The sequence below is a fragment of the Trichosurus vulpecula genome, chromosome 4 (assembly GCF_011100635.1).
Source record: "Trichosurus vulpecula isolate mTriVul1 chromosome 4, mTriVul1.pri, whole genome shotgun sequence".
Lineage (NCBI taxonomy): Eukaryota > Metazoa > Chordata > Mammalia > Diprotodontia > Phalangeridae > Trichosurus > Trichosurus vulpecula.
This window is the reverse complement of record NC_050576.1, coordinates 286,347,620-286,373,509: the sequence shown is the minus strand read 5'-3', so window position 1 is coordinate 286,373,509 and position 25,890 is coordinate 286,347,620. Positions and strand designations below refer to the sequence as shown.

Sequence of the window (25,890 nt, the reverse complement as noted above, 5' to 3'; positions counted from 1 at the left end):
AGGGGATAGACTGAAATAGGATGAGACTTTTAGCAGAAAGGCCAACAAAAAAAAACTACAGAAATAATCTAGGCATGAATTGATAAGGGCCCATAGTAGGACTGTGATGGTGTCAGAAGAGAGAAGGGGGCATATACAAGAGATATTATGAAAGTAGAAATAAGCCTTGACAACTGATTGGACACAAGGGTGGATTTGAGTGAGGAATCAGAGATGACAAATGGTCTGATCTCAAGGCCTCCAACCAAGAAGTTACCCCAAACTTAGAGTAGTTTTAATCAATGAGATAGTAAATGACCATCCACTGAACTTTAATTGCCCTTAAAAGAATCAGACCAATGCCTTATGGGAAGAATTGGCAGTCCACTATGTCGATGCTCTGTGTAAATGACTATCTAGCTACATGAAAGGCTATGAATTCTGGAAAATGCTTAGGTCTGTAATAACAGGAGGCACACCTGGGAGCTTCCCAAATGGAGACTTACTGGCATCAGAACCTTTGTACTGCACTGTTCCAAACCTTTCCTCTGCATTTGAAAGTAATGAAACTTGCTGGAGAAAGTGTGGATATTCACCACAGACAAACTCCGCATGTTTTTAGCTCCAAGAGAAATTTGGTGGTTGGATATCCTTTAAGTCTGATGTTATCTTCTCCTTTGTAGATATTTTTCAACTTTCTGAAACATGTTTCCTCATCTATTATTGGTTTCCTGGATTTAGAAGACCTATTTCAAATCTTGGCTGTGCCACTTCCTGGCTGGGCAAATCAATTAACTTCTCTGTACTTCCATCTCCTCTGTAAATTTATATAACAATATTTGCACGATCTGACCCATAGAGTTGTTAATAATAATGGCTTGTATTTATGCTGTTCTTTGTTTACAAAAGGGCTTTATCTATTTTGTCGCACATAAGCCTTATAACTGAGATAAATAGTATAGGTCTTATTACCCTCATTTTACAGATAGGGAAACTGAGGCTCAGAAAGATTAAATGACTTTTCCATAGTCAAACAACTAGTAAATTTCAGAGAGACAGGCTTCAGATCCAGGTCTTTCCTGAACCAAGATGCAATATACTTCCCATTAGACTACATAGTGATTTTAATTGCAAGGAAAGCACTTCAAACATTAAAGCCCTGTATAAATTTTGAGTATCATTAATGATAATATAAACTAGTGAACAGCCATGGCAAAAATCTAATGTGTTTCTCAACTATGAGTTTTGGTCCTTTTAAAAAATATGTCTAAATAATGTGCTGAGTAGAACCTCCAGACCAGAGGGAAAATTACAAACATCATAGGAAAATGCATCTGTAAAACTTGGACATAAGAGATGAAACCATCCAGGATTTTCATGATATATCTCATGGGAAAAAGTTCTATATCCCTTTCTTGGGGAAAAAACTGAATGTGTTTAGAACCAGTGCTTTTGCATCCTATATGGTGTGTAATTTATCCAAATCTTGGTGGCTGTTGTAACAATAAACATTTAGATTTATATAACACACTGTTTTAAAAAGCACCTTGTGTAAATAACTCATTTGAGCCTCACTACAACAATGTGATTTATATATTGTTGTTTGTTTTTTTCTGAACCTAAGAAATCATTCCTACAGGAAACTCCCAAGTAATTTTCTGTCTTACAGAGTAGCCTGGGGGAATCCAAGCCTGGATCTTTCTACAATACACTGTACTTCCTCTCATGAAGTAAACAATGCAAATGTTATTATCATCTCCAATTTATAAATTAGGAAACGAAGAGTCGAGGGGCTTGCTCAAGGTTACACACTCTTCTGACATGAATTCTAGTGTTTTTACACAAATTTGCCAATGTGAGAAACTAACACATTTTCTCCAGTAACTTCCCAAGATATTTATTTATTTATTGCCATGTCTGGATTTCCTCTAAATTAAGTAGAATAGGTAATTTTCTTTCATTTGATTTAATACAGAGCTATAATTACTTGTTTTCTAGAGATTCAGGTCACTTAAATGTTTGAATTTTCACTTAATATGTGAACCCTAAAGAATCCACATATATTATAAATGACCCTTTGAAAGGTATTTCATTTTTTGCTGTCATCACAACCCAGATGTTTTTGTTTTCTTTTTTGTTTTTCCCCTTTATACAGCCATTTATAAAAATGAAAGAAAATGCTATATCCCTTTGGGTTGGTGTTTCTCTAAGTGCCTTAAACATATCTAGAGCTATCTTGATATGTGGTTTATGGAATCAGATGAAATTATAATTATCGATGTTGTATATAAATAATCAGAGATTTTTCAGAGAGAATACCAGGAATTCAATGCTGGAAAGAGGAGAGTTTATTGATCTTTTTCTTCATGGCCTAAGTGATTTATACTAGTGCTATTTACCATTTAGGCCTGTTATATTACCTTAGAACTGCTAGGCATCCATATTTCCATCCACCATCTCCCATTTCTCATATTTAAATTTTTCTTTTTTATCTGTGGCATGGTTAGCTCTATTAGAGAACCCATAATAAGAAAGTCACCATAAAAATCTTACCTCTGATACCTATAAAATGAAACTTCCCTACAACCTGGAATAAAAATCTGTATACTGGCAGTGGAGAAAAAGTTTGTTTTTTCTTTTTGCATAAAAAGTATTCAATTTTCCTAGACTCTCACTGGTAGATAATAAGCCAATATTCCAGTTCATTTCAAGTAGGTTCCAACATAGAGATTAAAGCCATTTTGGCCCAAGATTAGACACCAGCATTTCTCTGAAGTTTAATGCAAAATAGAGTCATAGTCCTATGGAGTCTTAATGTTTGTGAAGCACTTGCCGCATAATACCCCAGTGAAAGAGAATGAATGAATGAGGAAGGAAGGAAGGAAGGGAGGCAGTAAGGAAAGAAGAAAGGAAGGAAGAAAGGAAGGAAGGAAGGAAGGAAGGAAGGAAGGAAGGAAAAGGCTTTTATTAAGAACTTTCTATATGCCAAGCACTGTGCTTAGCACTGAGGATACATAGAAAAATTAGTCCCTGATGTTGAGTTTACATTGCAGTCCACAGGCTCAAATGCCAGTAAGTGTCTATTTGGGAAGCCCACAGATGTAGCTCCTCTTAGTATAGACTCTAGCATTCCGCCCCCCACACTTCCTTATGATTGCTTTCAGATATTTAAAGATAGTTGTCATTTTCCTATAGTATCTTTTTTTTAGAACAAAGAGGCTCAATTCCATTAACCACTCTTGTTGAATGTTAGCACAATATGGTTTTCAGATACCTTGCCATCTTGATCTGAGAAGAACCCCATTTGCCAAAATACAATCTAACCAGCTGAGAGAAATTATTATTTTCTGTTATATTCATAACCAATTATTAAATTAGGATAGAGGTTTTTCCTTTCCATTTCCCTTGCAGGGACCAGACTTTGCAGGTCAGTCAGTCAGTCTCTGAAGGACATTGCTGATAGATGAGATTACCTAAATCCTCCAGATACATGCTCTGAGATCTTGGGTAGGACACCACCCAACTAGAAAACCTCACAAACAGATTCTACTCTAGATGAATTCTTGCCCTTAAGACATGAGCCCCTGTTCTTGGAACACTCCATTAGAATTTAGGGTAACCCAGCTTAATAAAGGAGAAAACCAACCAGAGTGATCTGGGTAGAGATGGATTCCTTTGCCAAATTGCTGGAGCGACTGAATCTCATGATCAAGTCACATTCTCAACAGGAGGAGTTGAAGACTTTTAGCCTACTTCCTCATTAATATGCCCACTCTTTTATTAATTGTTCAAAAATCAGGGTTGATTTTCACCTGTTGGGGCACCTACTTTTCTAAAGGTATTTAATCATTCAAGGATCTCCATGGTTTTGTTTTTGGTTACTGAGAGAAACCACTGACTGTCAATTTATTGATTACTTGCTAGCCTAGTTAATAAATTGATTATTAATTACCCAGAAACTCTGTGTCTCAGGCTTTTCATTTGTCTCACAACAAAAAAGTTAGAGATATTTTTCCCATGTCTTGGATACTTTACAATTTTCTAAAGTTATATTTAGTCTTCTTAGTAAATATTTCAAATTACTGCTCATTATAACTTTCACTTACTAAAATTCTCATGTTTTTTTTTCATTTCTATTGCTAAAACTAGCTGTCCTTCATTCAATATAAGTGGTTTCCTTTGTAATCTTATGTATTTAATTTTAGGATTAAAAATATTATTCTGGGAAAGGGTCCATGCCCCTACACACACACACACACACACACACACACACACACACACACACACACACGCAGGCACACGCACCAATGTTCACAGCCTAGTTTAGCGTGACATTCTTAGTTAACTAACATTGGTTCTTTGCGATGACCAGATTCTTGCCTATGTGTCCATAATAAATCAAATGAAATTTTCTCCAAATGTTGCCAGGGTTTGCCATCAAGTTAACTAGTTCATAATCCCCTATACCCCCCTCCCATTTGCCCATTCTGAGAAGACTTCGATGTTTGTCCCCTCTAATAGTTCCCAAAGGTTCTATATAGTAACTATGAGATTGCATCAATGGATTCCTTCATCATTTTATAGTTTTCTCATTCTTCCAATGAGTGATATAAACTTAAATTTGAAGACCATGGGCCAAAACTGCAGAAAAAATCCCCCTAACCCTCACAAGAGTAATAAATGAAAAATTCCAAAAAGAATGTCCCCCAATATCTACCACGAACCCAGGGGTTCCTTTTGCCCATTTTGACCTAGGCTCAACTTACAGGTTATATGTTCTTAGAATAATAGACAGGCACATGACATACGCCTTCTGCATAAGTCACTACTTTACGAAACATTTTAATTATCAGTTTATCACCATGTTAAAATTATAATGATGTAGACATGTCTAAAAGTTTTCCCTGCATATGTTATACCTTAAATTTGAGTTTTCAAATGAATCAAAATTTCCATAAGAGTAAAATTTGTCATGAAGTATTGCAAAGTTAAGTTTGGGCAGGGGGGAGGTATTTTTGTTTTTTGTTTTCTTTGCTCAGAAAGAAAAATGTTCTGCAAGTGTTCTTGGAAAGAAATGATTTCTGCATAAATTTTCAGAATACCTTCATTTAATAATCTTACTTAACCAGTCTGTATTTTGCCAGGATGTGTGCAAGTCATAATTTTATATTCATTTTTTAAAAGCAGTAAGAACAGTTTTCTAAGTACCAATTCATATGTTATATTCTCTGACTCCTGTGAAGAGAGCTTTAAAAAAACCTTTGGGTTTTCTGGGATGTTTTCAGGTCTAATATGTGGCTTTCATACCTTAGAGTACATTTTTTAAAAAGCAAAAAGAAAGGAAAAAAGAAAAAAATGTAACCAGCTCGAGAGTTTAGAGGCTATATAGATTTACTAGGAACACCAACTATTTCAGAGTTTTACACTCCAAGGTAGAGGGGCTTTTAAAGTTTGAACTTAATGCCTCTGGAAATTGGTAAGGTAGCACACTGATATCTTTGAGGATTCTTTCACCATTTGAGTGATGGCTACTTAGAAATGCAGCTGGAGACCAGAACAGTCAGGGCAGAGAAGTCAGGGCATGAGAACAATGAAGAGTCAGCACCACCAGAATGCTGAAAGAAGAGAGACATGTCCAGGAGAGAGGATAGAGAGCAGAGATTCCAAATAAAGTCAAAGGGTTAAAAAGAACAGGATTTTGTGCCCGAGTCAGAGAGAGAGGTGTGAGGTGGAAAGAGGTCCTCTGAAAGAGAGAGAAATAACTTGGAGGAATAAGATGAAAGCAAGCAAGACAAAAGGAAAGGCTAAGATCACAGGGCCAAGGGCCAAAAGAAGGCCCGTTATGAAGGCTAGTGTGAAGCAAATAAAGCTCATCAGTCCCAGGCTGAGATAAGAAAAGACTATAGGAAGAAATGAATACTTTTTCAACATTCCTAAAAAAAAATCATTGAACACTTTGAATTTACCCTTTCTTCAAGATATTTCTCCAGACCTCCATTCTGATCTCCTGCATGTATATCCATCTTCAACTGATTTCTGAGTCCTAGGGAAGATTCAGGCCTACTCTGTGTTTCTGTTTCTCAGATGACCAGAAAGGAAGCTACCACCCAAAGAGTCCTTGTCAGACTTAAGGGTCCAGAGGCCCCAAGAGAAAAATTTGGCAGTCATAGTAAACCTCAAAGTAGTCCAAAATTCTGTGAATTCCATGAGGGATATTTGTAGAGATAAGGCATCATTAAAGCCTGCCTATGCATACAGCGCTGGCTCCAGCTAAGTCCTTTTAATTTGCTTGGTATATCCATTTGCTGTAGTGAAATTCTTCAGCTTGCTGACAGTTCATGCTGAAGATGCTGTGATATGCTTATGGAAAGTATAATAGGCAGTGGAAAACAAGCTAGAGTTAGCCAGAGTGATAGCCCCTTCCAGTACAATAGGGCTTTTTTCTCCTTCTCCCTTTGGTCTCCAGAGACCAAAGAATATGAACATGAACAATAGGCCACTATGCAAAAATATTTATATTAATTAAGAAGTCAGGTCGCTAGCCCAGCAGCCTTGGAGTCAGGAAGATCTGAGTATAAATCTTGTCCCATACCTACTAACTCTATGGTCCTGTGCAAGTCATGCCATCATCAGATCATATATTTAAAGCTAGAAGGGACCTTAGTAGACTTCTGGTCTAGCCCTCTCATTTGGCAAGTGAAGAAACTGAGTCTCAGAAAGGTTCAATGAATTACCCCAAAACACACAGGTAGCGAAGAGCAGAGACAGTATTTGAACCCAGATCCTCTAATTAGGTGGCCCAACGGATAGAGTGACAGGCCAAGAGTCAGGAAGATCTGAGTTCAAATCCAGACTCAGTCACTTACCAGCTATGTGACTTCAGGCAAGTCACTTAACCCTTTTTGCCTCAGTTGCACCATCCGTAAAATGAGCTGGAGAAGGAAATGGCAAACCACTCTAGTATCTTTGCCAAGAAAACCCCAGATAGAGTCACAAGAAGTTAGACACGACTGAAAAATGACTGAACAAAAACAACAGCCTTTGACTCCAAATCCAGTGTTGGGTGGGACGCTCGAAATTCCGATCCATTTAGTGGTCACCTCAGTTCCATCCCTTAATAGCTCAGCATCCCTTAATAGTATAGTTTTGAATAATTCCCCACATAAATGAATTTTAAATAAACACTAAAATGATAGATTCCAATAACGTTCTCCATTCAGCACTGCTGATCCTTCTAATAATCTTTTGCAGCCCAAAGGCTCTCTCAAAGGCTATTGGAAAATTGAAAAGCCCACAACTGAAGATTCAAAGGTCTTAATCAAATTTCACTCCTAGTCCTGTCCACTCCAGGCTATACAGAGCTGCATGTCCTTCAATAATGCTTCAATAGAGAGAATCTTGTGCATAGCCAGAGAACAAACCAAAGAGCCAGCTCAAGGAGAACAAACGGGATGAATTACAATTACTATTCAAAAAATTGGCCTCAAGTTCAAAATGGGAGAGACATGATTAGACAGCAGTTTGGCTGAAAACGATCCAGAGGTTTTAATGGAACTGAAAGCTCAATATAGTCAACAGTGTGATGTGGAAGCCAAGAAGGCTAGCAAGACTGTGGTGGCATTAAGTGGCATAGCTTCTAGAAATGCAGAGGTAAAAAAGAAAAGAAAAAAAGAAAGAAATGCAGAGGTAATGATTCTGCTGTACTCTGCCCTGGTTAGACCACATCTGGACCACTATATTCAATTCTAGTTGGCCATTTTAGTGTGAATATTGATAAGCAGGAAATTGTCCAGAAAAAGACAACTAGTATGGATAAGGTGTTGAGCACACCTGAGTTCATGCCATATACACTTGAGAACATGGTTGCAGGAACTTGTTTTTAGCCAGAAGAAAAGACTCAAGAGAGGGAGCAGAATATATTTTTTTAATATTTGGAAGGCTATCATAAGGAAAAAGAATTTGACATGTTCTGTTTGGAAACAGGAAAGAGCCATGTGGGAGTTTGAAAGAGGCAAAATGACTGGAAGTAGCTTCCTCTTAGAGCTGTCCAGAAGTGGAATAGGCCACTTTGAGAGGCAGGCTCACTGTTATTAGAGGTCTTCAAGCAGGGGATTGGATAACACCTTGTCGGGTATACAAGGCATCCCAAAAACCTTAGCACAAAGTCATTTGGGATAACCTATATGTTAGAAGGATTTTTTCTTCTTGGACTAGATGGACATTGAGGTCTCTCCCAATTCTAAAATTCTGTAATTCAGTGATTCTGGTACATCTTTTCAATATCATCATGGGCAGAAGGACAGATCAAGCTGTCATTCTAAGGGATAGAAGTGGGAATAGAGAAGAGCTTGTATTTTTATTTAAGAAAAGGAAAGAGGGAAATCTTTCTGAATTGTTGGAATGGATGGGAAAGGGTCAGGATTTCTACTTACGCCAATCTCTGGAAGTAAGGCAGAGCACTCTGGGATGCCTCCTTTTATTTTTTTCCTTTGCAGTGTTTTTCCCCTTTGGTTGATGATCTAGAGTCCTTAACCCTGTACGTTGTTTGTAAATTATACATTAGCGGTGCATCAGAAAATCCAAAGCCATCAAAGAAATGAAGTAGATTCCTCTGAGGCATCTGGATAAAAATCAACATACATCATAGGACTTACCAGTACTGTTCAATAAACTTATTGATCAAATGGGGAGGGAAAGCTATATTTTCTCCCACTGATTCTGTGTCTAATCCTTTCTGTTTGCTGTGATATTGTTGCTATTTTTCCCCTCATGGTTTTAATAAAATAAAGCCCACAAATGAAATGTAGGCTATAACACTTCAAACAGAAATCAAAGTTACAATGAATAAAGGAAGATAATTAAATGGAAAGATTCCACCCTCCCCTTCACTCCCACCCAGCCATCTCTCACTTAAGGAGAGCCTGTGTTTTCTAAATTGCCTGAGCCACAGGTAAATGAGAGGTGATGGGGATCACTTACAGACAGCAGCCCCTGAGACAAAGAGAGAGGGTTTTAATTAATGTAGTTGAGAGTGGGAACCAGTTTCCTGCAGACTGAATGGCCTGATTTAAGAAATATACAGCTACTTCTTAAAGGCAAACTAAAAAGCCCCTGACACCACCAAGGGCTGTAGTCATAATTCCCTGTGGTTGTGCTGGCCCCCAAATAATAATGCCAAGACATACAGCAGGAGGATAAGGACCCAATTTGGCCACTACTTTATGTACCAGTGGTACTGAAAGTTCCTAGGAGAAAAACCCCAAATCCTGAAATCACCTCTTAGCAAGTATGTAAAAAGAATAATGGTTTCCAGCTAATCTTTTTTTTTTTCATTTGAATTCATAACTTCTCAAGTTTGTCATGATATATTCTATACTCCTTGGCTCTTAACCAGTAGTCCTTTTAATCAATACATTTTAGTTCCTTCATAAAGGCAAGCAGACAAGATGAAAGAAATTCACTAAATCTTTAAAGAAGCTATAGTAAGATATTCAAATTCAAAATTCAGTCTGCTCTAAAATTCACATGGGAGAAAATGTCCTTTAGTATGTAGCAACCTGCTAAAAATTCTGTGTGTGGAGGACGTCTCTCTGCTTATTAAAATCATCTTGTTTCCTCATAATCTATTCTTCCTCTAGGTATAAAATGAGGAGAATCCTCCTTACACAGTAAGCTTTTCCTTTGCACAGACCAGGAACTACACCTGAAATGCCCTTCTTCCTCATCTGGCCCTGTTAATATCCCTGGTTTCCTTCAGAGCCCAGCTCATGTGTCACTTCCTATGGGAAACTTTTGGTCTTTCTAGTTTCTTAGAGTTCTCTTCTTCCTCAGATTGTCACACATTTACTTATTGGTTGAGGTGTTGCATCCCAACTAGTAGAATGCAAGTTCATGAGGAGGAATTGGTGTTAATTTTGTCTTCAGATCCCAAGAGCCTAGCACAGTGCTTACACATAGTGGGTGCTTAATAAATGCTTGTTAGATTGATTTGGAGTTGAAGTTACAGTATCATTTCTCTATCCCATTGGCACACCCTGTCTACTTAGTAGATCAGGGTAGGTAGTGAGAACAAGAAAGCAACTCTTCTGCCAGTGGAACCCAGACAAGGTGCCCTGATAGCCATCTTGTAAAGGAAGGAAAGTGTACACAAAGGCAGCCAAATGAAAAGACCAGATCCTGATGAAACCTTAGAGATGATCAAATCCAATCCTGTCATTTTCACAGATACTGAGGCCAAGAAAGCATAAGTGGATTGCTTAGGGCCACATAGTTGGTAGGATTTGAAATCAGGTCTCTCCTGACTCCAAATCTAGCACTCTGTCTATTACACCATGCTGTCTTTGATGAGACCAGGTTGAGGTTTGGCCAGCAAAAGATAGTCCAATCACATTGTGACTTGAGTCATCACTTTCCGACTAGGATACCTTACTCCAGGTGTTGTGCTTGGTTTCAGTGGGGTGAATGGTGGTGGAAAGGTTGAAATGAATGAATATAGTAAAGTCAATACAAACACTGATGTTTTGTCTTTTGACAACATGTGAATGTGCAAATGTTTCAGCTACAGGAGAAAAGGGGCTAATTTTAGATTTGTTCCTAGCCCTCTCCATGTGAATGGTGTCGCTGTGAGCCCAGCAACGAAGTGCACTGTGTTGTAGCAGACTGCGCAGTTCCTGAATGTGTCAACCCAGTCTATGAACCAGAACAATGTTGTCCTGTCTGCAAAAATGGTAAGACCATCCCGCGTTAGCTTTTACCGAGGGGTTAGAGCAAAGCACCCTCAACGCCTTCCTAACATGCACACCTGTCCAGAGTAGAGCTTTGAGCTCCACTGACTACTTTTTGATGGAGATGTGGCTGATTTGTCTTTGCATCCCACCCAAAAGTCAAAATCAGCAAAGGGCAAAATGCCTCTTTCCACCTGGGGGAGCAAAGGAGAATTGATAGTTTTCCATATCGTGGTCTCATATATCATGTTCTTGGTGGGGTTGTGGGAAAAGCTGGCACTAATATAACATCCTCCTATAACCTACCTCCTAAGCAGGAATATCTGTATTTCCAGTCCTGGGTCTGATCCAGACTCACTGTGTGATCCTGGGCAAGTTACTTCTTCAGAGCTCTAGGCTAGGCAACTCTTCAAGACTAAGTTGAAGAGGAGGTGCTGACCTCCATTGCTGGAGGAAATTCCCTAAGCTGGTGAAATTACAGATCCAGCCCCTAGGTCCTATTCCCTCCTGTGTGCTTACTGGTTGCATTTCTGTGTCTTTGATGGATGCCATGAGGCAATGCTGTTTGTGTTCTTTCAGAGTGATCCATAATATAATACAGGACATGGCATGGTGTAAAGGTTAAGGTACTTTGCTTCAGGCATTTGAAAAAGCATTAGGTCAAAAGTTAAGTCTTGAGAGAAATATTAAAATCACTTCTGCTAAAGGGCATTCATAATTAAAGGAGAATAGGAAGTGTTTCATGTTATTAAGGTCTTCATTTGAGTAAAGTGGACCCCTCTCTGACAACTACAAAATAAAATTTGACACATAATTTTGGATCCTATTCAAAGGAGTTAGCTGTTAACCACCACACAGAACCCCTCCTTCCCAACACCTTCACATAAAGCAATGATGCCTATAAGGTAGTCCCATAGAATATGGACCTAGGTCAGCATTACAATAATGCATCAGAGCATTGATCCAACACTGTAAATGGAATTTTGGCACCTGGGGCAAATTTATTTGAGGGAAAGAGGGCCAGCTAGATTGGAGGAGATACTTTACATGCAGGGATATAAGAATCCGTGGGAAGAGAAAGACTTTGGCTTGCCCTCTGTCGTGGGGAGACAGAGATGCAATGAGAGAAGGATAGGCTACTGGCAGAGGAAATAGAGTGGAAACTGGTTAAAGAAAGTTCACCAGCCATGCGGAAAGGTCTGAGGATCCCACTTACAACAGTGCATGCTAACCTTCACCTTCACAGACCCTGGGTGGCTTTCATGAAACCCATTCATGATAGCAAGAAATGGCCACTGTAATAACGGTATTATTACAGCGTTGAGAAAGATCTCAACATGGCATGCCCCTCAGGATGGCAGCCTAGGACCAGGTCCAGAAGAGAACAAGCCAAGGGCATGTCCCTCATTTCTACACACTCCATGTTAGTAATTTAAGTCAAAATCTCAGTCACCCCACCCTAGCTATATCCATGCATACTTTCCTATTAGTAGCCTCTACATCAGATGCAAGAATCTTTATATTACCCCTTTGCTATAAAAAATAAATAAGTAAATCATGCTATAAACCTTGTTTTTTTTCAGGTATTCATTCCTTTGGTACTAATAGCTCCCTGAAAAAATTCCTCCTTTTTTTCTTTTTTTCCCCAATAATTATTTTGTTATTTAATATTTTAGTTTTCAACATTGATTTCCACAAGATTTTGAGTTACGAATTTTCTCCCCATTTCTACCCTACCCCGACTCCAAGATGGCATATATTCTGATTGCCCCATTCCCCAGTCAGCCCTGCCTTCTGTCACCCCACTCCCCCCCCATCCCCTTTCCCCTTACTTTCTTGTAGGGCAGGACAGATTTTTTTGTTAAGATTTTTTATTTTTCTTTTACAACCCTCAGTTCTGCGTGTTCCTGAGTTCCAGAGCTCTTCCTTTTTTAAACATGTTGAAATCGCCATAACAATACAGTTGTGATGCCCAGTGCCCAGCGTGAGGGTGTTCATCTTTCTCCAGTTAACATTCTTGCTTTAATTTTCAAATTTTGCATGTTTTCCATTTCAAGGGAGTGGGTCATGATAGCTCCATGATCAATCCTTTCTTTTGCAGAGCCATAATCAGTCAAAGAGAACTTAAGCTATTTAATTAGGGCTAAAACAAAAACAGCTGTGGCACTTCCTTACAATTATTTTTGTGACCTATTATCTTCCCAGACCACTTAGGAAGGCATTTTTAGCCAGGGGAAACTTGCTTGTTTCAATAGTGTTCCTCTTTTATTGGCAAGACCATCGAATCAAGATAAAGTAGTCGGTTGAGCTGAATAATAAATTTCTCACCTGGTTTTTCCTCCTTTCACTAATCCAATTCACCTGTAATGTAATAGGGACTTTCTCTTTATGAGTTGGCTAGGGAAATAAATTTGTATCGGCTTATAGTTTTAATCCATCCAGCATATGCTAAGATATCTAATTTGAGGCTAGATTTTAAGAGGAATGTGGAACAATTGGAAAGGGTCCAGAAGAGAACGAGCCATATTAATTCAGGATTGAAAAATAGGACCTATGAGGACTGGCTAGAGCAGTTAGAATAATTTTGTCTGAGGAAGTAAAGGCTCAAGAGAGATTTTACTGTCTTCAAGCATATGAAGGGTTACTCTAAGGGGAAGGGGGACCTGTTATTTTTCATTACCTCTGAGGATAGAATAAGCAAATAATCAGCCACATAGGCAAGCTTTAAAAATAGGATTGATAACTATCTAACTGAAAGACAGCCTTTCCTGGAAGCAGCTGTGTGAGCAAGCCCCAAAAGAGCCTGTCCTCCCCTAGGATACTCACAGTTAAGTTTGCCTCATTTTCAAGGAAAACACATCTATCCTTCTGGGCCACAATATGAATTCATAAAAGGTAAACATACTCAGAAAAAGAATGAGGCACCCCAATATTCTGTTAGAACATAATAAATTAGCGTATAGGTGTACATACAATGAAATCATGCTGAACATTACTCCAGACAGAAAAAGCCCAGGTTTGTTAACAGAATTAGCTCTGTTCCCCTACAATTACAAAAGGGTCACACTCCATTCCAAATCATTTGAGTTATGCCATTTGATAGTTCCACTTGTCAGAGTAGATGCTTCAAGTTCAATTAAACCAACTTAGTAGAATTTTTTTTATTGCAAGGTTAGAACTAGGTTTTTGACTTGATTTAATTAGGCATTTCTTATCCCTGACAAACTCCACCTGAATGTCGATGGTGAGGTATGCGCTACCTCAAATGGTGGTTCCCAAAACTTTTTGGAAAACAAATCACTTCGATAGGCCAGGGAGAATCCATTATTTGCTTCTTCTAACCTCAGTGGTAACAAAAAATAAAAGAGAGAATCCACATGTGATATGTACTTCCTCTTGCTACTAAAGAAAAAGAAAAGAAATTACCAGAATTTATGGGAAAACCCACTGTGATACAACAAAGATTTTTTAATATCTGCTTTTCTTAAATATCAGGAATAATTAATTAAGACTAGATTTTTTAGAGGATAAAATTGTCATGTTATAAACAAGAGGGCATCTCAGTATTCTGATGAACCACCCATGGGCTCCAGGGCAGACATTCACTCTTGATCTGGTAGATGGAGAAGAAAGCAGCGCAACAAGAAGACTTAAAGAAAATGTTTCAGAAGAGATGGTGAATTGCAAGAAGCAAAAGGAAAGGTGATCCTGTCATGAATGAAAATCCCAGTTTTAAGAGTTTTACCATGCCATAATGACGGTGCATGCCCATAATCCCAGCTACCAGGGAGGCAGAGGCTGGTGAATCTCTTAAGCCCAAGAGTTCTATGCCATACTAGGCTTTGCCTATTGGATATCTGCACTAAGTTGAGCATTAAAATAGTGAGTCTCTGGGCTATGAGGATGCCTAAGATGGGGCAAACCAACCTAGGTCAGAAACAAAGCAGATCAAAGATCTCGTACCAATCAGTAGTAGGACTAGGCCCATAAGTAGCTTCAGCAATTCCCTGGGTCAGACAGGAAGACACTTTAACCACCAAAAAAAAAAAAGATTCTATCTTTTAACTTAGTACAGAAACAACTGATTTTAGTATTTTAGTTGGCAAATAACAATATTTGCTATATTTCCTTTGAACTTTATAGCTTATCTGTTTACATAACTGTTAATCATCTTTGCTGTCAAATAATTTCCTTTTAATATATAGAGATTGATTTTCCTGACTTCTTCAATTATAGATTGCTGAGGGCCCAGAGCAGTGCAGATATGAAGTAAATGCATAAATCTGTCCTTTCCACCACAACAAACCTCAGAACTCTTAACCTGCTATGCTCAATCCTCTTCCTCTGGAGTAATTTAAGAGTATACTCAACAAGAAAGGTCCAAAAGTCGGCTCAGAATTGTCCAAGAAACAGTGGATCACTTATGCGTATAAGAGCTGCTGATTCCTATTGTGCCTTATTCTTACATTGCAATATGAAACTTAATCTACTTGTACATAGAGTAGAAGGAAGCTCACATGAGATGAGGAATTAAGAAATTATTTCATTCATTTATCTGTGCTATGATCATCTTTAATGAAAGGCAGCATGGTATAGTACAGTGGCATCAAACTTAGGAATGGATCAAACATCAAAATTAGGAATGGATCTTTGCAGGCAGCCATAAACATTTCCCAATTATATTTTAGTCTGGTTCTGGTTGCAGGGGTGGGAGAAGGGGGTGTTACAAGCTGCTCCCAAATTGGACACCTCTTCTGTAGTATATAGACAGCCAACCTGGAAGACAGGAAGATCTGCTTCTGACACATAGTGGTTGTGTTACCATGACAAGTCATTTAACCTCTGTGTGCTCCAATCAACTCTTTAAGAGTCTAAATTTTGCAATATAGGTACTGATATTCATTGGTAGAATTTCCACACCAAGAGAATCTTATGCTAATAACATTACAAGTACAAACCATTCTATATACACATATGACAGATATTTATATGAATCTTTATATTTAGTCTGTGAAGGAAAGAGAGAAAGACAAAGACAGAGAGCGAGAAAGTAAGAGACAGAGAGACAGAGAGAGAGAGAGAGAGAGAGAGAGAGAGAGAGAGAGAGAGAGAGATCCTCTAGCATTTTTTTCTAGGATTAAGCTTAAAAATTAAAAAATTTCTGGTCATAATAAAATTGCAATCAGATGACATTTAGTCATTGGAGCCTCTTGTTTAAATAAATTTTATTCTAAACTCTTTTCTTTATGTTATCGTAAATTTGCCTACCAAAATTCACATAATATTCACATATATCCTAGCCATTTTTTGCACCCTACCCCAGTAAAAGTACTTTGACCCCCCAATAAACTCTATGAACTCAGGTTATTCTTAGTAGAATAAAGACATTAGGCCTAGGCTTGGGACCTGGGAAGAATTTAAATTCTACAGGATGTTCCAAAAGTCTTGGTGAAAATTTAAACTTTAATATCTTAAAATTACACTAAAGCTTTTGGAATTTCCTACGTATAAAGCAAAGATTCATGGAGGATAATGATAGGTAGATAGATAGATAGATAGATAGATAGATAGATAGAGTTGAGGGGTGGGGAATGGACACCTCCTAACTTTAAAGGTATCATCTGACCCCTATTCATTATTCCCATATCCTCTTAAAGAACTATAGAATTTTATCCTTTTTTCCTCTTCTTTACAAATGACCTTCCCAAACTCCATTTTCCTTTATGTTTGTTTTTTGCATTTCCTAGTTCTATTTTACCTTTCTTAATCTTAGCCTTTAAAAGTTCTGTATATTGTGTTTAAGGAGATAAATATATCACTGACCTGTGATTTTGGTTGTGTGGTTCGGGAAGATCTTTCCCCAACACATACCATACACTGTCTATAATTTAGAGTCTTAGAAAATTGTCTGAGTCTCAGCAAGATTTAGTCACTTTCCAGTGGTCACAAACCGAGGATGTGTCAGAGGTGGGATGACCACAGGTTTTCCCAGCTCTCAATCTGGCACTATATGACACCATGATCCCTTTCATGCTGGAGGAAATAGAAAGATGAGAAATACATTAGCCCACTCATCATAAATTATAATAAGGTAGGGGGTCATAACATGTGTATCTTAATGTAACACAAATTAGAATGTAACAAGTACCTGAGAGGAGTATGAGGCACTTTGATGAAAAGTCACTTCCATGTTGGCAGATCAGGGCAGGAGCTGTCAAAGCATTTAAACTGGGCCTTATTAGTGGGATCTATTATCAACTGCCCATATTTTGTGGTGGTTGAAGAAAAATGACTCCTTGGATAAATGGCAAGCACAGAAAACACAAAGTACATTTAACCAACATTTGCCTTTTTTCCCAACCAAGTGTTTCATTTAAATTAAATTTTGTCTTATTTCTCTTATCTCTACTACCCTCTGATAGATAGTTTAATCAGAAGAAAACTAGTCACAGAACTGGTGGGGAGGTGTTTCAACAATCCGGCTAGCAGTTGTTGTGGGGGTGAAAGACCAGCACAAGCCCAACAACAAGCATGCTGCCAAAGCCCAGGTTCTTTTGATCTGCTTTACTAAGGAAAGTAATGTTAAGGGGCTGACAAGTTTACATTAATCCAGCATACAGACATCATTCACTTAGTTCAGGGGAAAAAGCCAGCACCCTGAACTTCAGAGCAAATTACAAACAAATTACAAACATCGACAGATAAACTGAATACAATTCATAGTTACCAACATCTAAGTTCAGCCCAGGAGCTCATGACAAGGGCTGGTCCAGAGTGCCACCACTGCTGTGGTAAGAGCTCCGAAAAAGAGAAAGCCAACCCCTGGTTTTATATCTTTTTCAGGGTCACAGTGATTCACCCACGTGACCAAGAATCATCACAAAGAGGCAACTTAAACCCACGTGGTCTAAAAGCCTCTGATGTTCCAAGCATGTCACTCAAACTCATGTGTAAACTAGGCCCTCACCTGAGGCAAGGAGGTCACCAAGGACTCCCAAATCTAATCAAGGAAACAAAGGCCAAACTCTTCAAGGGCACTTGGTTGAACTGAGTGCTAAGAGCCCATTTTGTTTACCGACATAGGAGGAAGAGAATAAAAAAGGGCCTAGATAATTCTGATATTAGAACTGGTCCCTAATAATTGAGTATTTAGCTATGTAGGCATCAAATATTTTCTAAGTATGATTGATCATTAAATTTGTATAATGATTCACTTGAGTGTCTCCCTAAATAAGAGAAAGGTCTGTGAACTTCTGGTACAGAAGTTTCTTCCACCAATTATATCATTTGAGTATAACTTGGTGGACAAGTCCTAGACTAGGCACACAACCATTAAGTTATTCTCCAACATGGCTAAGCACCAGAGGAAGGACCTGAAACCATGTTTTTCAGAATGTCTACATGCTGTGCTTGTACATGCCTTGATTGCCTCTATCACTGGTATCTCTCTAAATATTATATCCTACAACCAACAATATTATATTACAACCAAAAATACCCCTTTTTTCATCAAAATTCCTACCATTGATATGACATGGAAGGTAAATTTGGGTGTATAGTTTATTGTTTTGTTTCTTTTCTTCTATCTACTGCTTATAATTTAGGAAAAACATCATAAAAAAGAAAAAAAAAGCTCAGTTCTTTGTTTAGCTTCCATGTTTACAAAAGAATTAGAACCCTCCTAAACAATCTAGCTGACTGAAAAGGAAGAAATGAATGAAAATCAGGATAGGTTAAATCAATGAGTTCATGTGCAAACTTCCCACTGAAATTTTTTTGTACCCTTGACCATTTAAATAATCAGTCCCAGGACACATGGCATACTTCCAAATGGCACTGGAATCTTGTATTATACTTTTGTGCCCTCTCAATTAATTAAAAATCTAATAAACATACCACCATAAATGCAACTCCTCCCCAACTGTGAAATTCTTCTTAGCACATTCAAGAAGCCTTATCACCCATTTTCTGCTCACATTAATTCAATTGCTAAAATATTCACTTGTATTTGGCCATTTGCATTTTCATGAGGCTATTTGGGAAAAAAAACAGACATAAGTTTCAGATTTGGGTTCCTGTCTTTGAGTTTAATTTAATTTTGTTCCCAGTTACTCTTGGGCAGGTAGCTAGTGATATGGTGGTACCTACTTAAAATTAAATGTTTACTGGCAACTCTCCATACCCAATTGCTTTGTAGAAGCCAAAAGTAGCTCAAGATGAAAGAATGTATTACGAAAGACAATTTCAAAGACAACATCTCATTGATTCCATAAATGGGGGTCAGAATGATCTTGGATGATATAAAGTTGGTGTCAACATAAAGTAACTATAAACAGTTATATTAATAAGCCACAAACTACAATTTCCTACATCTTTTTTAAAAAGTCTCAAACATTAAAGGGAATAGTTGTGCTTCTGTTTGCTCAAATCCACACATTTCTTTCTTAATTCATCTACATTCTCAACTTCAAACACATTAGTTTTATGTTGCTAATTTAACAAAGATATGTTACTTGCTAATCAAACTAGGGTGTAATTACCAAGTCTAAATTTCCCCTAAAAGTAGGTGAAGAGGAAGGCACACCTGGTGGTATAGACGGATATTAAAGTTTCAACTTTCTTCTTCATTTGACAAATTAGGATTGTTTTCTCTCTTCATTGATTTTTGGAATATTGAGCCAGTTTTCCCCAATTAGTGGTACACTTTTAAAAATAAAGAGCTATGATTTCATCACTTTAGGAAACTCTCAGTGTAAAAACCCCATTCACTAAATGAGATCAGCAATTCCTCTGTAATGTAGGGGTTTTTTTAAAATTCGAATTTTGTTTTTCTTCAAGTCAATATTCTCTTCACACTCCCTCCCCTCTCCCTCATCCTTACTGAGAAAGAAAGAAAAATAAAGACTCTGCTACAAACATGTAGGGTCAAACAAAACAAATTCTCACATTAACCAAGCTATACATATATGTATATGTATTTATGTATTTGTATGGATATGTATATATACATCTATGTGTGTATACATACACACATACATATATGTATGTATGTGTGTGTATATATGTCTCAATCTGCACTCTGAGTCCATTACCTCTCTGTCAGAAGGAGGGTAGCTGGCTTTATCATGAGTCCTCTAGAATTGTGATTGGCCATTGTGTTGATCAGAGTTCCTATGTCTCTCAAAGTTGTCTTTCCAATACAGTTTATAACTTAATCCTAAGAGTTCCCTTGACCACTGAGAGGTTAGGTGGCTTACAGCTGGTATGTGTCAGGGGCAGAGCTTCAATCAACCTTTTTCTGACTCTAAAGCCAGCCCTCCAACCACTCTATCACCCTGTTTCACTTATAAAGGAAATCCACCTCCTTCAAAACAAGCATTTGGGAAAGTTACTTCACTTTATACCTTCGTGATCTAAAGCAATGAATTCCTGCCTAACACTCAAGGGAAGCTTTTCTCAATAACTTGGTTCAAAATAACAACTAGTTATCAGTCATAATTCTAGCAGACATTGTTCTTTCTGTGTCTCCCAGAATTGACAATACATTTAATTTCTTGCTTTAAACACATCTAGTACTTTGTTTGGCTACTTTCTAAAGGCATTTCTGTAGACTGTCACTGATTTTTAGGACTAGAAAAGCTCAAAGTAAACTAAGTTAAAGTAGCCTAGTTTATTAATATGTAATAGTAATTCATTAGTGTTAAAGGGACTACACTGAAGAGGTGACAATCATGGTTCTTTAGAAGCTGTTATTGGTTTGAAGCAATCTTGAATAGGAGTTGAGTATTTACCTAGAGGATTGTGCCTTGCTACTGACTCACAACACCCTAGGAATAGTCCAAAACATGAGTTTATCTAGAAAGTATAAGCTTTTGGAAATGATAGGCCTTGACTGTAATTGCAATCAAATCTCTGATAACCTACCAGTGGTCTCATAGCCTACATTTCATTGGAAACCATGAGATCAAAAAATGGGAGTAGGAAATGCTGGGCTTATGGGTTACATGGGCAAGGATTCTGAGTCTTTATACCAACTGAAGAACAAAGGAAGGGGAAGGAAATGATCGTATTGCTAAGGACCTTCACCCAGTTGCCCTGACTCATGCCATGCCATATCTCTTAAAGGTTGAGACTTTGGAGCTTTCCCTTCCCTCCAGGTGATGCCAGGTTTGGAGATATTAACACAGGAGCCTTGTTACAAATATTGAGGTTTTCCCACTGAGCCATCTGATGTCAAACTTTGAAGTCATAACCAACCAGCCCTTTGTGAGCCCTTTCATGTCTGTAGGACCAGGAGCTATAGAAGTGTCTAGTCAAATGTTCTTTCCTTTCAAAGAATAGGAACTTTGTATGAATTGAACAGTCCAAGGACATGGGACCTAGTCCTATGCATAAGAACCTAATTATGCCCACAACCAATTTCTCTGTACATCGACCCTAGATGAATTACTTTTGTCCTACATGATCTTATTTGAACATAATTTCATTCAACTTTTTCTAAACCTAGCAAATCGTAGCCCTGTGAATCTTACTTGGTTGGAGCTCAAGACTGAATTTACTACAGGTAGCTGAGGGCAAGATTACTTATTTAATAAGTAAAATGCTTATCCCTAGTTCCTAGTGAGGCACTGGTTCAGTATTAAACCAAAGGAAATAACACTTAGTCTCCCTGTTTGGGGATTTTAGTTTGGAGTAAAATATGCACTGAGATAGAGAAAAAAGAAAGAAGATGATATTTCAATGGAGCTAGATGGTCAAGAAATTAAAACAAATGGGAGAAAGAAAAGAGAAGGGGGATAATAGTGAAGAAGGTAAGAGAGAGAAAAGAATACAAGGAAACTGAAGCCTGCCCCTGGAGCCATCATGGAAATATCCCCACATAAGTCTTGTCATGGGCACTCCCTGGAGGGGTACCATGCTTTCCTATTTTACCAAACATAGGAGCTCAGTAGAGTCCTTGAGCCTATAGCCGGAACCTTTCCAGGCCAAGAAAGGGGAGCTAGAAAAATGAATGGAAAAGAGAAGGGAGTGTTCCTGTTTCCTCTATTTCCTTTCTGTTCAGGAACCTCTCTTTCTTCTCTCCCTCTTCTATTTAAGAAAACATACCTTTCCCAATTGTTCCAAGTTGTCCATCAAAGTACTTCCTTACCTCAAAAGGGGTAAGGACTCCATCCCTGAGTCAGGTTTTTCTATCTGCAGGCCCCAAATTCTTAGGGGCAAATATCCACCCACAAGTGAAACCAGCTCTCCCCACACTCCATCTTATGAAAAATTACAGTTAGTTTTTTGGTACTTCTTCATTTGATTTCTGTTTCTTTAGTGGAAAGGAGAAATAGCATTCAGAATCTGATATATTAGATTTGAGAATGCATTATACCTTGGGTATAGGGATAAAAAGGTTTACTTCATAGTGGTTGTCTGAGGCCAATGGGTATTCCTTGAGTATATACTCAGATACTGGCAGAAGGGAACATGTAGAAACCTACATCCAAAGTGGTGAATTCATTTCAGAGTTGAACGATTAAGAGTTGGCCATATATCACTCACAGGTCTCTCTCAGTTAGATAGGCTATTTCTCCATGTGTCCAGATGCATCTAGGTTGGTCTTTTGTTTGTTTGTTTTCCACTTAATAGTATTTTATTTTTTTCCAATTACATGTAAAGATGGTTTTCAACATTCACTTTTATAAGATATTGGGTTCCAAATTTTTTCTCCCTCCCTCTGTCCGTTCCCTGCCCCTTCCCCAAGACAATCATATTAAAAATATTTCCACAGAAGTAATGTTGTGAAAGAAGAATCAGAACAAAAGGGAAAAACCATGAAAAAGAAAAAAAAACAACAAAAGAGAAAATAGCCTGCTTTGGTTCGCATTCAGACTCCATAGTTCTTTCTCTGGGTGTGGACAGCGTTTTCCACGATGAGTCCCTTGGAATTGTCTTAGATCATTGTATTGCTGAGAAGAGTTAAGTCTATCAAAGTTAACTATCACACATTGTTGCTGTCACTTTGGAAAATGTTCTCCTGGTTCTGCTCACTTCACTCAGCATCAATTCATATGAGTCTTTCCAGGTTTTTCTGAAATCATTTCTTATAGCACAATAGTATTCCATTACATTCATAGACCATAAATTGTTCCATTTTCACCAGTGGATGGGCATCTTGATGGCAGAATTCCTAAGTAATGGTCATGAGTGGGTTTGTTCAAAGCACTGAAAGAATTTATGCTAATCATTTGAGCATTCAAACTGCTGGTGTTTTCACCTGAAGTTAACATAAAACATGTTTTACCTGAAGTTAACATAAATACATTTAACTTTCCTGAATTTTGGTTTCTTTATCATCTACAAAACGTGTACAATACCTGTACAACTTATTTCACAAAATTCATGGTAGCAAGATCTTTGCAAATGGTAAAATGTTCTATGTGTGTGATGGTACTGTCTTGTTGTTTTACATTAAAATTAAGAAGATTTATGAAAGCTTGAAGAAAACATAATGGACTTCATAGATAACATCTAAATAAAACAAAATGAAAGAATTAAACAACAAATTAAGACACTTAATACTTGAGTGACTTTGGGCAAGTGCTAAATCCACCTGGGCCTCAGTTTCCTCATCTGTTAAATGAGAGGATTGGAACAGATTGCCTCCCTTATTATTTCAGCCTAGCCTTGAACTGCTCCCTTTTCCTCATGGCTAAGCTCAGGACAATCCTCTCATTCTCCCAGAGCTACTGCAGGCTCCTCCTCAGAGGAAAAAGGGGAAGTGTGGGAGACCTGGCATGGACACTTAATTTGTGAGTATGTGCTTCTTTTGCATAAATGCAGGGAGCACGGCAGCTGTCAATTTTTGTTCCCTTTCCATGTGGACAGTCAGCCAACGCTGAATCCTCTCTTCCTGCCACACATCTCATTTATGTAGCATTCTGCAGAGGTCTGTAGGGCCCATGCTTCCTCCTGCCAGGGTTAACCTCAGTGAGCAGCCAACTTTATCTTGAAACCAAACTGGCAACAAAGAACTGCAAGTGGGAAAAAGCACCCCCTCCCCCCAGCTCATGCTTCCCTTTAGAAAGGCACAAGCAAGTGGCCCACTCAAAATGGCACGGGCAGAGCTCAGGGGAGCCAAGTCCTCCTACACCAGGCTCCTGCTTTGCTATTCAACTTGGGGACAGTTTTCTGGAGGGAGGAAAGGTGATGAGAAAGGGGGTGAGGAGGAGAGGAGAGAATTAAAGAGGCTGGATGCAACAGTCTTTGAAACCATGATTCCTTCAGGTTTGTGGTAAATCCTCTAATCCTGATTCTATGGGACAGAGACAGAGAAATAGAGAGAGAGAGAGAGAGAGAGAGAGAGAGAGAGAGAGAAAGAGAGAGACAGAGAGAGACAGAGAGACAGAGAGAGACAGAGACAGAGAGAGAGACAGAGACAGAGAGAGAGAGAGAGAGACAGAGACAGAGACAGAGACAGAGACAGACAGAGACAGACAGAGAGACAGAGAGAGAGGATAAAACATTCATAAAGTACTTAATAAGTGCCAGGAGCTGTCATCAGTGCTGGTGATACAAAAACAAACAAGATTGCTCCCTGACTTCAAGGAGCTTGCCATCTAATAAGGAAAGACAAAACATGAAGGAAAGCTGTGAGGCAGGAAGCTGTGGCATGGTTTGGAAATGTCAAGATAGTGGTATAGAGGCCTGGATTATTTACCTATCAAAGCCTAGGCAAGCAAACCTAAGGTGGAAATGGTGCCTTTAGTCTCCCTGCCATCTGTGGCCAAAGACAGATTGCATATTGATAAGAGAAAAAGTCAAAGTCATCACTGAAATAAGTGCCTGAGTCCCCATTCCCCATGCAGCATGATCTGGAGGACACTGAAAGATGCATCCTTCCAGAAATGCCTCCTGCACTGGCCTGCCATGATGGTACTATAACAGGCAACTTAGTTCAGGATTTTTAAGGTCCACAAACTGATTTCATCTTTAATATTTTGGTTACTATTTCAATCTAATTGGTTTCCTTCGCAATGCTATGTATTTTATTTTATGCATTTAAAAACATTATTCCAAGAAAGGGTCCATTGCCTTTGCCAGACTGCCAAAGGAGTCCATGACCCCCCAAAATGTAAAGAACCCATCATAATGGATAGAGCAGCAGTCCAGCACTAAGGAGGGGCCTGGATTTGAAATCTGCATAGAGCACTGGCCAGCTGCATTGCCATTAGCAATTCACTTAACCTCTCTGCATTTTCTCATCTGTGAAATGGAAATAGTAATATCTACAGTAGCTGTTTCACACGGTTGTTATGAGGCTCACATGTGATAATGTAAATGGTGTATAAATTACTTTGTGAACTTTACAGCATGTTATTAATGTGAAACATTACTATCCAACTAGACTTTTACCTAATTCACCAGTTTAATGTCAGTAATAGGTTCAGGGGTCTAAAGGAGTCTGTAAGTCACAAAGAACCTATGAAGAATTTAGTGCCGCCCTTTGTTCAGGCAAATGTAGAACCCTATTGCCAAGTCTTTGTAATAAGAAAGAAAGGTAGTGCTAATCCCAAATTCTTCTGGTTCTATCTCTGTTTTCGCCAAACTGGCTCTGGTCAACTAGTGATTCCCTGTAAAATATCCTGTTTCCTGCCAGTCCGCTCTTGTATAGGTGGTCCCCCCATGTCTAGAAGGCTTTCTTTGCCCACCTAAGAATCCCTAACTTCCTTCCAAGAATAATTCAGGCTCTCCTATGCAAGACCTTTCCAGATCTCCCCTCCCCATCCCAGTTGCTAGTGCTATCTCCCTGTTGAGATTATTTTGTACTCTTGTACACGTACTAGGTATGTGTGTTTATCCCCCAGTAGAAAATAAGCTCCTTAAGGGCAGGAACTATTTCATTTTCTGTGTTTACATTTCCAGTGGCTAGTACCACGCTTTACACAAGTTGGTATTTCATGTATTTTTTTATTGAATCAAATTAATCTAATACATGATTCATATCAAGTTTTTTGTTAGAAATTTTAATTTGAGACCACTGGGCTACACAATAGAGGTTGGGGCTTGGGGGAGTATCACCCTCAGAAGGCCATTGTTAATATACACATTTTAATTTGTGCATTTACAGTACAAATATTTTACCTGGGAGCAATCCTCTCCCAAGAGCACAGTAGCATGGATTTGTTTATCTGGTAAGCCA

At 38.4% G+C, this 25,890-nt stretch overlaps 1 protein-coding gene across 1 annotated transcript in view; it reads left to right on the top strand.

Moving 5' to 3' along the window:
• The window catches only part of VWC2L (von Willebrand factor C domain containing 2 like), a 172,424-nt gene that overhangs the window by 24,384 nt on the left and 122,150 nt on the right, over positions 1-25,890 (top strand). The window contains exon 2 of the mRNA XM_036753184.1: positions 10,577-10,706. Coding sequence (XP_036609079.1) covers positions 10,577-10,706 — 130 coding nt within the window. The remainder of the gene's footprint in view (positions 1-10,576; positions 10,707-25,890) is intronic.